The sequence below is a fragment of the Prinia subflava genome, chromosome 8 (genome assembly GCF_021018805.1).
Source record: "Prinia subflava isolate CZ2003 ecotype Zambia chromosome 8, Cam_Psub_1.2, whole genome shotgun sequence".
In the NCBI taxonomy this organism is placed as follows: Eukaryota; Metazoa; Chordata; class Aves; order Passeriformes; family Cisticolidae; genus Prinia; species Prinia subflava.
In genome coordinates, this window is record NC_086254.1 from 29,194,461 (window position 1) to 29,207,923 (window position 13,463).

The window sequence follows — 13,463 nt, forward strand, 5'->3', positions numbered from 1 at the left end:
ATTACATCCACCACAGAGAACGAGTACAGGACAGGGGAAACAAGAAGAGGGGGGTTACAGCTTTTTCAGTTCTGTATTTAAAAAATATATTATATAGATTTGTCTTTCAAATATAGTCGTTACATTTATTTCTTGGCAAAGCTTTGGATAGTCTAACAGACGTGTACACAGATCCACAAATACATTGCACAAGAGGCGAATATCCCAGCTACCCCGGCTGCCTGGACACTGCTGCTCCCCAGATCTCTCCCCCGGCACCTGGTGCTGTGCTGGTGGCAGAGCTGCTGTCCCCACTGCCCCCCAGCACGGGGAGAGCCAGCGGAAGGGAGATGCAGGGAAGTGTGGGGCACACAGGATGTGGCATGTGCCCCTCTGGGGACCGCTGGACACCGGCATGTGGAGCATCACCGGCTGCCAGGGCACCTGGCCAGTGGCACCCATGGGTGGGGGAGTGGGTTTGGGTTGGGGTTGGGGAGAAACACTGTTAGTTCAAGTCACGAAGAAACCACAGACATTCGTGGGGTGGGAGTGCGGCGTGCCCAGGGGAGCCCCAAGTCCCGCACCCCAACAGCCCCGCTGAGCAATCCTTGCTGTCTTTGTGTTTCAACAACAACAAAAAAAGGCATTTTTCCGGAGGCCACCAGCAAAGCGGGGGTTTGGGTGGGCCGGGGCAGCAAAGGGCTTGGCTCTGCCTGCACGGCACTGCCCGCACCCCAGCAAAGGCATCTGAGCTCCAGCACGTGGTGGAATCCCCGGCATCACGGCTGACAAAACTGCAGGAGCCCCCGGTCCCGCTCGCCGGCAGCCAGAGTCCCAACAGCCGGGCTTCAGTCTGTACCAAAAAAAAAGTGAATATAGTGCAAAGCAAAGGGAGGGAGAGCCCACGGCTTCCTCGGGGGGCTCTGTGTGTGAGCTGCAGCCCAGTTCCATCCCCGTGTGGGAGGCATCTCCTCGGGAATGGGGGGCTGGCCCGAACTGCTCCGGAGCTGATCCCTGTGTCCGGACAGGAACTCCCCATCCCCCTGCCCACAGCCAGACACTGCACCTGGAGCAAGGAACCGCCGCATCCCCAGCGCTCCACGCTGCCAGCGGCTCCTTGCCATCAGCCGCCCGTGGCAGGGCTGGCTCCGGGGATAACCCGGCGACAAACAAAAAGCAAGTGCGATGGAGAGAGGGCCCCCCTGGCAAGCGCAGCCCCACAGCTCCCCGCAGCCAGAGGCACAGGCAGGGGTGTCCATCGGCGGGGGGTGACGCTGGGTGCCAACACCCTTCTTCCAACAATGGTTCTTCCCCAACTCCAGGACAAAGGAGCTGGGGGGGCCGCACACCTCGATGCACTCACAGAGCCCCTCGGCCCCTTCCCACCCGCCAGGGCCACGCCGGGGCTTTACAATCAGCAGTCGAGTCCGTGGGGGCGGGTGGAGGGCGTCGGAGGGGTCAGGGCTGGGCGGTGCCTCCGGGGCCGGGGCTGGCGACAGGGCGGCAGCCCATCCTGCGGATGGAGTGCAGGGCCACGGTGCAGCAGCCCCGCAGCAGCGAGCTGATGTTGTAGATGGGCTGGCCCTGCCGCCGCTGCGAGCGGCACAGCCAGGCCACCGTGGGCACCGCCGGCACCACCACGGCCAGCAGATCCACGATGAAGTGGCGGCTCCAGTAGCTCTTGGAAGGGTTGGTCTCGCAGCCGGTCACCTCCGTCAGCTCCTCCTCCGCCACGCAGGCGATGGCCACCGAGGGGCTGGCGCTGGGGGGCTGCCGCACCGCCGGGTTGCAGGGGACACCCCCCTCGGCACTGGCAGCCGCCGTCGCGGCGTCGGGCTCGGCCACCATCAGGTCCGTGGTCCCGGTGGGGTTGGCGAGCTCGGGGACGGGCATCGTGTCTTCCATTTCAGAGACCCAAGCGGAGGTGGGGCTGCCCAAGCTGCAAGCCTGGGACTTCATCACCTTTTCTAGGATGGTGTCCAGATCGGGCTGGCAGGGCACGAAGTCCGTCTGGATGGCCCGCTCCTGCATGCAGCTGGCCTGCACCCCTGCCTCCACGCTGCTCCGCAGTCCCAGCACCTTCTCGTAGGTGTTGCTGGGGGGCAGGCGGGTGCCGGGCTCACCCCCCATCTCCGGCGAGTCCGTGGGGCCCGGAGCCTCCTCCATCCCCACGAAGCCGCTGTCGGCCCCCTCGTCCAGCGAGATGGTCTGGGAGCCCCCCACATTGCGGTCGCCGGCTCCCTGATCGCTCAGCTTGGTGTAGGTGGAGCTGCGGGTGAGGGATCGGGCCGGAGACCCCCCGGCCGACTCGCCGGCGCCCTCCTCCTTCACCGCCCCATTCTGTGCCACCTCCATGCTGTGCAGCAGCGTCTCCAGCTTCTTGTTCTGGATGTTGATATCCACAAAATACTTCTGGAGGCCTTTGTCCTTCTCCAGTAGGTTGTTCTTCACTGTGTCGATGACCTGCTTCAGCTGCTTGATCTCCTTGCGAGCCTCTTTGAGCGCCAGCTGTGCCTCCACGCGGTGGCACTCCTCCTCGATCCAGTCCTCCTGCATCCGTGACAGCTGCGTCTTCAGGTCCTCGATCTCAGCATCCCTGCGGAGACGGGAGGGCAGCACCGCGGCGCTGAGGGGGCTGCAGGGACAGCCCTCTCCTGTGCCCAGCACTGCGCTGCAATCACATCACCCAGTAACACTCCCAGCTGGGAACAAGGGATGGATCCAGTGGCGTAGGGAGCCTCAGAGTGATGCTCAGGGAGCCTCGGGAGCAATGTTCAGGGGCCCCCAGGAGTGATGCTTAGGGAGCCTCACGAGTGATGCTCAGGGACCCCAAGGATGGATGCTTAGGGACTCTCAGCACTGATACTTTGGGACTCTCAGGATTGATGCTTGAGGACCCTCAGGACTGATGCTCAGGGCCCCCTGACAGCACTGTTTGGAGCAATGGGAGCTCAGGGATCCCTGGAAGTGACACCCAGCCTTCTCCCCGAGAGGCTGCAGTGCCCAGGTCTCCTGAGGGCTGCATGGGGGTGGGCAGGTGCCCCGGGCGGGCGCGTGGCAGCTGGCACGGCGGCGGGGCTGTGCCTAAGCCTGAGAGGAGCAGATGGGGATTAGCCACCCTCTGACGCTGAAATTCAGCAAAGGCAGGGCAGGGACTTATACAGGGTGAGGGGGGAATGCAGCAGGTGGGATGTGGGGCTCTCCAGTTCCCAAATCTGCGGCTCCCAGGTTGGAGAGGCAGCAGTGCCAGATCCCACACACCAGCAATGCCACGGTACAGCTGTGACCTCGGCCCCAGGGCATAAGGACAAGGTGCCATGCTGGTAACTGAGACACCCAGAAGCACCGAGCTGCCACAGTGGGTGGCGATGAAAGGTGCTGGCACCCTTCCCATGAGCTCACATGCTCACCTGTCCTGCAGCCGCTCCTGTGTGTCCTTCAGGCGAGCCTTTAGGTGCCGGATGCAGACCTCCTTCTGCTGCAGGGGAGTCAGGTACTGCTCCGGTGTCGGTGGCTTTATCCCATGGTTGTCACTGCAGAGGTTGTACTTGGACGAGCGCCTGCAGGGACACAGATGTCACCCACTGCCAGTGCCAGGGTCAGCACAGGCTTGACCCAGGGGTTCTCAGGCCTGCTCTCGGGGTGCACCCCTGTAATACATCCCAAAGGAGCCCTGAGAGCAGGAGGGGCAGGGTGGGTGCATGAGAGTGCTGTGCCCTGGCAAGAGGAGCAGGGTGGGTATCTTGCGTGTTGTGCCTCTAGCAGGACAGACAGGGTGGGTGTCTTTGGTGCTGTGCCCTGGCAGGGGGGTGGGTGCAGCCCCTGGACACACCAGTGCTGCTGGCAGGTGTTGAGCCCTCTGTGGTGCTGGGGCATGATCACAACTGGGGGCACCGAGGTCTCTGTGTGCCCGGAGTGACCTTCCTGGAAACAACTGATGTGGATGGAGATTCCAGGGGTCAGCTCTGCCAGACATGGAGGCACAAGATGGGAAATGGAAGGGTTTGGGATGGAGCACGTCTTGAGATAGTGGCTGTCCTGCCCATGAGGAGCAAGCTAGGGAATCCAGCATCTGCTCTTGGGCTGGGCCAGCAGCACCTCTGGATCCTCCTTGTGCCACCACTGGCACTGGGGCAGATGAAGTGACATCTCTGGCCCAAAGCCTGGGACAAGCACAGGGAGCAGGGGCTGGCCAGGGACAGGGCTACCTGGCCAAACTGGGGGGGATGTGGAGAGCCGGGAGCTGCACGAGCGGCCCTGGCATGGCAGTGGGGGGACCAAATCCCCAGGTATGGAAAGGAGGTATCCCAAAGCCCCCCTGCATGGCATCCATCAGCCCAGCAGCCTTTAGCCATGTCCAGAAGCATTGTGTTAGAAGCATCCATGCCTTGGAATGCCCCGTGGCAGCAGGACGGCCACTGCCCCTGGCAGAGGGTGACACGGAACCTGTCACCGTGTCGCCCTCGGGCCCCTCAGATCCTCCCAGAATGATTCCACCTCTGGGAGCTGGCAGGGGCAGAGGACAGGCAGGCGATGAGCAGTGCACCACGGGCTGCTGTGCCTGCAGGGCTGGTGCCCATCCCACAGCTCGGTGCCAGCTGTTTGTGCCCCAAACACACCCGGAGCTCCCTGCTGAGAAGCTAGGGGGCCACCAGCTCTTGCCAAACCTTTGCCGGGCAACACAAGGGGATGGAAGCGAAGCTCTTGCCCTCGTGCCTTTGGTCTGGAAGGATCCGGGTGCTCCTTGGAATGCGGGAGTGGCGGGAGGGAGCGTGCAGCGTGCAAGCCACAGCCACAGCAGGACAGAGGGAAGAGGACGGGGCATCCCTGGGTGGCAGGCGGGGGGACAGGGAGGGAGACGACACAACAACAGCGGCGGAGAGGTTTGGAGAAGGAGGAGAGTGAGGGTCTGTTGGAGACAAACCAGCAGCTCCGCCAGCTCCGGCTCCCCCAGCCACCAAGCGCACAGCCTCGCTCCAGCGGCCCCTGCGCTCCTGTCCCCGCTGGGCACCGGCACCAGCAGCACGGGGGGCTGCTCCCCCTGCCCGGGGGCACCCGGCAGCCGCCCTGGGGCCACGGGTGATGGGTTACCTTGGGGTGGGGCTGCTGTCGCTGCCCTTGCAGGAGCCAGAATTGCTGCTGCTGCTCAGCGAGGAGGTGCCGTAGGTGTCCCTCCCGGGGGGCGAGGGGCGCCTGGAGGCAGGGAGAAGAGGCTGTGTCTCAGGCCGAGTGGCTGAGGGCGCTGAAGACTTAAAGAAGGAGGCAAAGCCACTCCGTCCATAAACCCCGCGACTGCCAACCACCACACCGAGAACACACAAGACAAAAGGACAAAACAAACAGCAGGGATCAAAATTGCACGGACATGGTGACGGGCACAAAGGCAGGGCTGAGGGGGATGTCCACCCACTCCCCCTTCCCTGGCGTGGCAGCCCATGGATGCTGGCACAGCATCCTTACACCCTGAGGAGCTGGCAGCCCCAGGGATCCCCCTGTAAGCCCCTTGGGAGCCCCTTGAGAGTCCCCTGGGAGCATGGTCCCGGCATAGCTCGAGCCACATCTGCCAGAGCATCACCTAACGTGGGCAGCTCTGCCTCTTCTCCCTGCCCACGCTGAGCCTGTACCTCCATAACAGCAGTCCAGGTCATGGAGACATTAGGAGGGGAACAAATGCTTTTTTCCTCTTTTCTCTCTTTATCACTCAGCTCAAGGAGACATTTTCCAAGGGCTAACATACCTCCCAGTTTCACTGCCCCAACCCAGTGCTCTCCACCACTGCCTGCCTTCGCCTGGACGGACGGAGGGGTCGGTCCTGGCTGTGGCACAGACGGACAGAGGGACAGGGCGTGCAGCACTCGGGGAGCTGCATGCTCGGACAGGGAAGTGCTGTGCAGCGGGCAGTGCCATGCAAACCCCTGAAAGCTGGGCTGGGGGTTCGTGCTGCGGAGTGGCAGCCGGTGGTGGAGGTGTGGGGATCGTGGGGATCGTCTCATCCCGGCTGCAGGCGCTGGTGTCCAGTCTCGAGGCCAGAGGTTGAAGCATATTCACCTTCGTGATCCTGTGGACGCGCGTCTGCTCCCCGGCACAGACATGGCCGCAGTGCCACGGGTCCTGGGCACAGGGAACTGCGGGTGAAGGCAACAGAGAGAGCAGGTGAAGGCAGGAAAATGGCCCTGATGAGGTCAGGACCCTGTGGGGTAAGCCCAGGAACAAGGGCATCAGTATAGTCCTCAGGGCCACCAGTACAGGGACAGATGAGGACAGCATCCCCTGCACATCTGGGCTGTGTTTCCCATTTGTCTCCCATAGCCCAGAAATGCCCGAATGCTGCATGCCTGTGGTCCCACCAGGATCCTGTGGTCCCAGGAGGATCCTGTGGGCACAGTGTCCTTAATTTAAAAGGCAGACCAGAAGCAGAGCAGGTGCTGCCCATGGTTTGGAACCCCTTTATCATCACAGGACAAGCTTCCCCCTGCTCCCAGACCCCCATCCCTGTCAGGAAGCAGGGTAATGCCACAGGGACACAGAGTGCCTGCAGTGGTGACATTACTTGGGGCAGAGATGGTACAAGGGCTCTGACCCAGCCATGAAGCTCCCCAGGCAGGCAGCTCTCCCTGCAGTGGGCTGGGTGCCTGCTTTTTCTTAATTAAGTGCAAATCCCCCATTCAGCAGTGAAATCAGGTGAGGAAGAACAGATCCCTGCATGATGAGGCAGCAGCTGTTAATCCCTAGGGAACACAGAGCCCACTTCCCTGTAAATAAATAGGCCAGATCCAGAGGCTTGCAGCACCTCGGGCACACGCAGGATGTGAGGGAGTGAGGGAAGCATCTGCTCAGCACCCGCATCCTGCCGAGCATCCCATGACACTGCTGGGATCCCCATTGTGCTCCCACATTGCCAGAGACCGACAGGCTGGGGGCAGCATGGGGGCCCCCCATCCCCAGGCCTGTTCACAATGCCAGCATTTATCTCAGATTTTGGCAGAGCAGTGCAGGAGATGGGACCTGCCAACAGATAATCGATGGGTGACAGGAAATACTCCATGCTGCTGGCCCTGCTCCAGGGGAGTGCAAGGAGTGGGACAACAGGGGAGGCAGAACAGTAAGAGGGGCACATCCAGCTCAGCCCAGTGCAGCCTTCCACAATTACCAGCCCAAGTTATTTTTCTTCCAGGATACCTCAAAGCCCGCCTCGGCTAATCCAGGGCCCTGCTCTGCCCAGGATTTGCTGCTCCCTAATCCCCAAACCAGGGCTCCAAAGATCCCAGAGCACTGGTGCTGTGAAGTCCCAAGTCCCAGCAGGCACAGTGCATCATGACAGAGGGGTGCCAGCACCCCTGGGACACTGCAAGAAAGATTTATGATCCTGCTGCTCCCACCTAGGATGGATTTGCCTGGAGATGACCAGGGCAAGGGAAGGCAGTGTTCTGTCCTGCTGGATCACTGCTCCCAAGTGGGCACGAGCTCTGCTACTGCAGCAGCGTGAATCAGCATCCACCACGAGCCGTGCGTGGCCTCAGGCTGGCAGCAGCATCCTCCAGGATTCTGTCACCCTCCAGCAGAGCCACACGGGGCTGCAGCACAGCCTGGACTCCAACAGCTCTCCAGCAGGGATTTAGGGAGATTTGAGAGTGCTGATTCCTCACCCTCTCCCCTGCAGTCCAGTGGTATCTGGTATTATCTCAGGGCATGTGGTGCCCATCATCTGCTCAGCTGTACCTGGATCTTCCCCACTCATGGCAAGGTCACCCTCATGCCACACTGCTCTGTGCAGGGGTCCCTCTGAGCCCCCCTGACACCAGCAGGTGCCAGAACTGCAGATGGCACATGTGTGTCCAGCACATGGGGCTCCTGAGAGCACCCCACACCACACCCCAGGCACCTGCACCAGCATCCACAGCCTGCAATGGCTCTGTGGGGACACCTGGATTTGGCCCCATGTCGGGGGACCTCATTTCCTCCTCCTTCTCCCTGCTCTGCTCCTTCCTCAGCTGCAGACTTGCCTGGTGCCCACATGGAGGCTTGATGCCTTCTACAGCACCCAGGGTGTCTGGAATTTAATCAGTGATAATAAATTGTCATTATTCCCAAAGGATCAGTGGGCCATTTCAGTCTCCTCAGAAGCCTCACTGTGCCCACAGGCTGCCCAGGATAGGCAGGGTGGGCAGATTCAGCACCAAAGCTGAACACACACCTTCCCATGTGGTATGTGGCTACTAAAGGCAAAGGAAATTATGGATCTGCACTTAGAATTACCCCCATCACATGGACAAGGATGAGCAGTTGCAGCACCAACAGAGCCTCACCAGGAAAGCAAGGGGAAATCCAGGATTAACCCTGGTCTAGTGGGTGGCATCCCTGCCCATAGCAGGGGGTTAAAATGACAGAATGGTTTGCGTTGGAAGGGACCTTGAAGACCATTTCATTGCAACCCTCTGCCATAGGCAGGGACACCTTCCACTAGACCAGGTTGCTCCAAGCCTTGTCCAATCCAGCCTTGAGCATTTCCAAGGATGGGGCAGCCACAGCTTCCCTGGACAACCTGTGCCAGAGCCTCACCACCCTCACAGGGAAGAAGTTTTTCCAAATATCCCATCTAACCCTGCCCTCTGTCACCGGGAAGGGATTTCTCCTTGTCCTGGCACTCCATGGCCTTGTTCAAAATCCCCATCCAGCTCTCTTGGAACCCTTTTAGGCACTGAAAGAGGCTCTTAAAGTCTCATCAGAGCCTTCTCTTCCCTATCAGTTCTCTCAGCCTGTCTCCATAGCTTATAGCAAATCCAGAGACTGTCTTGCAAAGCACCTGCATGTGATCCAGCACCCTGCAAACCTCCTAAAATGCAGTTTGAAGGTTGAGCGGGGTGGACACTGCCCACAGCAAACACCAGTGTGTTGCTGGTGCTGCCAACAGTAAAACTCCCTGTGAGTCTCCCAGCACATGTGGAACAGAAGGGCAGAGCTTTTACACACAACAGCATTAACCAAGGCTTATTGCATGCAGTGGAATTAGCCTGGAGAATTCCTGATAAATAAAAGCAATGGACCTTGATAAGGAAACAGCTAGAAGTACAGCATGAAAAAGCAGATGGATCCCCCACAGAGGGCTGGGATGCAGAATCAGTACAAGTCCCCCACACTGCCACTATCCTGGGGTGGACACTATGGGGCTCATTGCCTCAGCTCCTGCCAGCCACAGAGGGGACGTGGGGCACTGCTGACCTGCTGATCACACCATGACAGGGATGGATGGCAGAGCAGTGACAGAGCAGTGACAGTGGGGGCTCAGCCTGGTGTCCCAGATGAAGATTTCCCCAGGCTCAGCTGGATCACTGCCCCACAGAGATTCTTCTTCACCTCAAATCCTGCCACTTCCCCACCCCTTGCTGGATGCCCTGGCTGTGCCAGTGATGGACAAACCAGGCTGGGCAGGTATGGCTATTCCTAGATGCTTCTCACATGGGAAACAGGGACACAGGACCCCAGGAAAGATCCTCATCACTGGCTCAGTGAAGCATCCGATGGTTCCTCAGCTTGTTCCTCTGAGGGTTTCATGGCTGCAGGCTCAAGAGTTTGCTCCCATCAGCTTCCAAAGCTCAGCTTCTGTGGGATTCAGAGGGATCCAGCTGCTGCCAGCTCACTCTGTCCCCACAGGGAGCACGAGAGAAGGTGTGAGAGCCCGCAGCTCACTGCCAGTGTCAACCCTCAGCATAACCCTGCTGTGCCAGCAGCCGCCACATTTCCCCAGATTTCTCGCTCACTGCTTCCTTTGTCGAGGCTCCCATCATCCCGCCTGCTGCCGGATTCCTGTGTTTCCCTTGGCACATCCAGTGTGAGGAATATTTTGCAATGGTGGCACTGAGCCCAATCGTCTGAGAGCAGCTTCACCCACTGCAGAGACCTGGGAAAGGGAACCGTGGTGTCCCCATGGGTCCCCTGGGAGATCTTCAGCCTCCAAGGATGAACAAGATTAAAAGCAGAGGGGACATGGAGAGGGAAACCACAGGTTTGTTTTTCCAGGGGCCAAAAAGGGTTCCCAAGGACCTACCCTGCCTTACTGACACTGGCTCTGCTTTTCTACATACTAAAAATAAGCAAAGTGCTGGATGTGGCCAACAACCAGCAGCTGATGTGGGGCAGAGCCCTTGTTCCTGGCCAGTGGCAAGGCCAGAGCTGCTTGCACTGGAAAAGGGACTGGGATACAGCTGGGTCGCAGTGGGAAGGAGCAGGATGCAACAGCCAGGGCTGGCAGAAGTCCTGGTGCAGGAGGGGCTCAAACATCCCTGACTGTCCACTCCTCCTCCTGCCATGGGGGATTTTGGGGATACAGGGATTGCTTTGCTTTTGCTCCAGGAAGATTCCAAGGATGTGGCAATATCTCCAGAGGCTGGGAGCCTCTGCTCCACTGCAGACAGACTCATCCCAAAGCTTCACCTGGGTCCCAAGCACAGGGAGATCATGGAATCACAGACGCATTTAGGTAGGAAAATACCTTTAATGCCTTCAAATCCAACTGCTAACCCAGCACTGCCAAAGCCACCACTAAATCCAGCTCAGGGCAGAGACGAGTGCTCGGGGCACAAGCAGAGACAAACCCCATGAGGTGTTTATGCAACACCACCAGAAAAATCAATGCTGCTAAGAGTGGTTGTATCCCATTCCAAAAGGCAGGAGCATCTCCTTTTATTCTCCTATTTGTTATAAAATGCTGAGTTGACATCCAGAGATTACAGGAAAACAGACACCATTTGGAAAGCTCGGGTTATGCAGCTCATCACTTTTCCAGCTGACCTGGCTACAACTCCAAATTGGGAGGTGGCAATTCCCAGCCCTCATTAGCTAAAAATAAGGTGCTTGACCAAAGGGCAAAGGCTGGGCTCTCCTTGGGGACTCTGGAGCCAAAGGGAAATGGGAAAAGAGCTCCATGACAAGTGCTGTACCAGCATGAGAGCAGGAGTGGGACACCCAGGACGCAGACCCTGTGGTCTTACCCTGGGCCAGGAAGGTCAGCAGGATGGGATGGAGGTGACATCCCACTGCACAGCCCATCCTGCAGAGGTGCTCTAGCAGGAGCCGAGCTGAGCTGTGGGAAGCAGAAGGAACAGCCCACTCCTTTGAGATACAAAGGCAAAAACCTGGAAGACAAACCCAGCTTCCAGTGCAACAGCTGCTCCTCCCCCCGTGCCTCGGCGGAAGCAGGTCTCCCCTAACCACCATCCACCTTGAGCGAGGGCTGGCAATGACGGCGGTGCCGGGGGATTAGTCCTGCTCTCCACACCGCTGGAATGGCCTACTTTAACCACACACCACCTCTCCTGCCTCAGCCACTGCAGCACTTCCGAGATGGGAGCACGGGCACTGCCCCTCTGACCCCCGCCCTGGGACCCCTGGATACCAGGATTTGCATCTTCTGGCACAAGGTCATAGCACAACGTGCCTGTTGCCCAGAGAGGGTGGGAAAACTGAGATTTTATAAACAGAACAGGCACCCAGCAGTGGGTTCTGTGCGACAGCCACAGCGCTGACCTTGTGGGGAGGAGAGAATAGAGCACCCGGCTCATCAACCCGCTCGGGTGTTCCTGTGTCCCTTTGCAGATGGAGCATGAAGCCAGTAAATAATAAAATGTCAACTGCAGAGCAGCCCCAGCTCCTGCAATGCCCCATAGTGCTGGAGACACTCCGGGATGCTGCATGAGCAGATGTGGGGCTGCTACATGAAGGGAGAGTCTGGTGCATGAGATGCGGGTTTGGGGCATGCAGGGAGGGTTCGGGATGGGCAGAGACGGTCTAGTGCATGTGATGTGGGTCTGATCCGTGTGACACGGGACTGGTGGATGCAGGGAGGGTCTGGTGCATGAGATGTAGGTCTGGGGTGTGCAGTGAGGGTCTGGTGCTTGCAGGGAGGGTCTGATGCATGTGACAAGGGTCTGGTGCATGAGATATTGGTCTGGTGCAGGACTGGGGCATGCAGGGAGGGTCTGGTGCGTGAAATGTGAGTCTGGGGTGTGCAAGGAGAGTCTGGGGTGTGCAGGGAGGGTCTGGGGTGTGCAGGGAGGGTCTGGTGCCTGTGAAGTGGGTCAGGTGTATGAGATGTGGGTCTGGTGAGTGCAGTGCAGGTCTGGTGAGTGCAATGGGAGGCTGATGCTGCTGTGTGGGTCTAGTGCATGTCATATGGGTCCCGGGCTGTGGAGCAGGACCGGTGGGTATGGTGGGGGTCCAGATGGGTTTGCAGTGTGGGTCAGGGTACATAAGATATGGGTCTGGTAAGTCAGACATGGGTCCAGTGTGTGCCAGGGGGTCCAGCGCATGCCGTGGGCTCTGGTGCAGCAGTACGGGTCTGGTGTGTGCCGCGGGGGTCTGGCACACGCAATGCGGGTGCGCTGCGGGCCCGATGCGTGACCCGCCCCGAGCACCCTGTGCCCCGGGAACCCCCCCGCTCCCGCGCCCCCGATGCGGAGCGGCGCTGGAAGACCCGGCTGCGGCCCCCGCCTCCCCCCACCCGAATCTGCAGCCAGAAAGGGATGAGTCACGGCGGCCGCGGGGCCCCGCACCGCGCCCCGCACCGCGCCCCGCACCGCTCACCTGCGCGGGGCCCCGCCGATGTCGGGGGCGGCAGCGCTGGGGTGGGGGGCTCAGCGACCTGCCGGGGAAAGGAGAGAGCGGACGGTGAGCGGCGGCGGCGCGGGGCCCGCGGGGGTACCCGATGGAGTACCCGGTGCGGTGCCCGGTGCCGTGCCCGGTGCGGTGCCCCCCGCCCCACCCCGCACCCCGCGCCCTCCCCCGCCTCCATCACCTGCGCCGGCCTCCATGGGTGCGGCGGGGCAGCCGGGAGCGCTGGAGGGATGAGGGAGGGATGGAGGAGGGAGGGATGGAGAAGGGAGGGAGGGATGGATGGAGAAGGGAGGGAGGGACGAGCCGTGCAGCTGCGTAATTTGCTCCCTCCTCTGCGATCTTAAAGCGACGGCGCAGCGGGTGCCTCCCCCTGCCCTCCCCCCGCCGGGTTTCCCCCCGTTTCTATGGCAACTCCCCTCTGCCGGAGCGGCACAACCACCTCAAAAAAAGAAACCAGCCGGGTTTGGGTCCGTCCCCGTCTGCGAAGCCCCCCGGGCGGGGTGTGGGCTGCGCCCCGTGGCCCTGGGCTCCTCGCCCCGCGTAACCCCGGAGGAGGCGGAGGAAGAGGAGGGGGGAGCCGGGGCGGCCCCGGGCTGCGGCCACCCGGCCCTCGGAGTCCCCGCAGCGTCGTAGTTTTAATTTTAAGCAGTCCAGCTCTGAGGAGATCCCTGCCTCTAATTAGTGACGCACTTTCGTAAAGTCAACTCATTAAATAACCGGAATTCTGTGCCCCATTTCAATCCCTCTGGCTCAGCCCTAATCGCCGGGGCTGGGGTGGAGAAGCAGCAATAGCTACCCCGAGCTGCTGTCCGGGCGTGTGACTGGGAAGTTTGAGTGATGCTGAAGGCTGGCACGGCACGGCACGTCCCGTTCTC

General features: G+C 60.3%; 1 protein-coding gene across 5 annotated transcripts; it reads right to left on the minus strand.

The window, feature by feature from the left end:
* Window positions 1-117: 117 nt before the first annotated feature.
* Window positions 118-13,214, minus strand: SNPH (syntaphilin). 5 transcript variants are annotated; one of them, XM_063404417.1, is made up of 6 exons: window positions 13,028-13,214; window positions 12,559-12,616; window positions 5,717-6,104; window positions 5,071-5,271; window positions 3,390-3,539; window positions 118-2,575 (listed from the first exon to the last, which is right to left on the minus strand). In XM_063404417.1, the coding sequence occupies exons 3-6, from the start codon at window positions 6,019-6,021 to the stop codon at window positions 1,438-1,440; spliced, it is 1,794 nt and encodes a 597-aa protein (XP_063260487.1). In that variant the 5' UTR covers window positions 6,022-6,104; window positions 12,559-12,616; window positions 13,028-13,214; the 3' UTR covers window positions 118-1,437. The 5 variants fall into 5 exon arrangements, with proteins under 5 accessions (XP_063260487.1, XP_063260490.1, XP_063260489.1 ...); XM_063404420.1 differs by having other exon boundaries at window positions 6,028-6,104; window positions 13,028-13,205; XM_063404419.1 differs by lacking the exon at window positions 13,028-13,214 and adding an exon at window positions 12,770-12,859 and having other exon boundaries at window positions 5,071-5,172; window positions 6,028-6,104.
* Window positions 13,215-13,463: the final 249 nt, after the last annotated feature.

Excerpts from the sequence above, each read along its gene's own strand:
- SNPH (XM_063404417.1), bottom strand. The coding sequence starts at position 6,021 with ATGCTTCAACCTCTGGCCTCGAGACTGGACACCAGCGCCTGCAGCCGG. Across the intron at positions 5,272-5,716 it reads TGGGGCAGTGAAACTGGGAG|TCGCGGGGTTTATGGACGGA; the intron begins GTATGTTAGCCC and ends GGTGGTTGGCAG. Across the intron at positions 2,576-3,389 it reads CAGGAGCGGCTGCAGGACAG|GGATGCTGAGATCGAGGACC; the intron begins GTGAGCATGTGA and ends CCGTCTCCGCAG.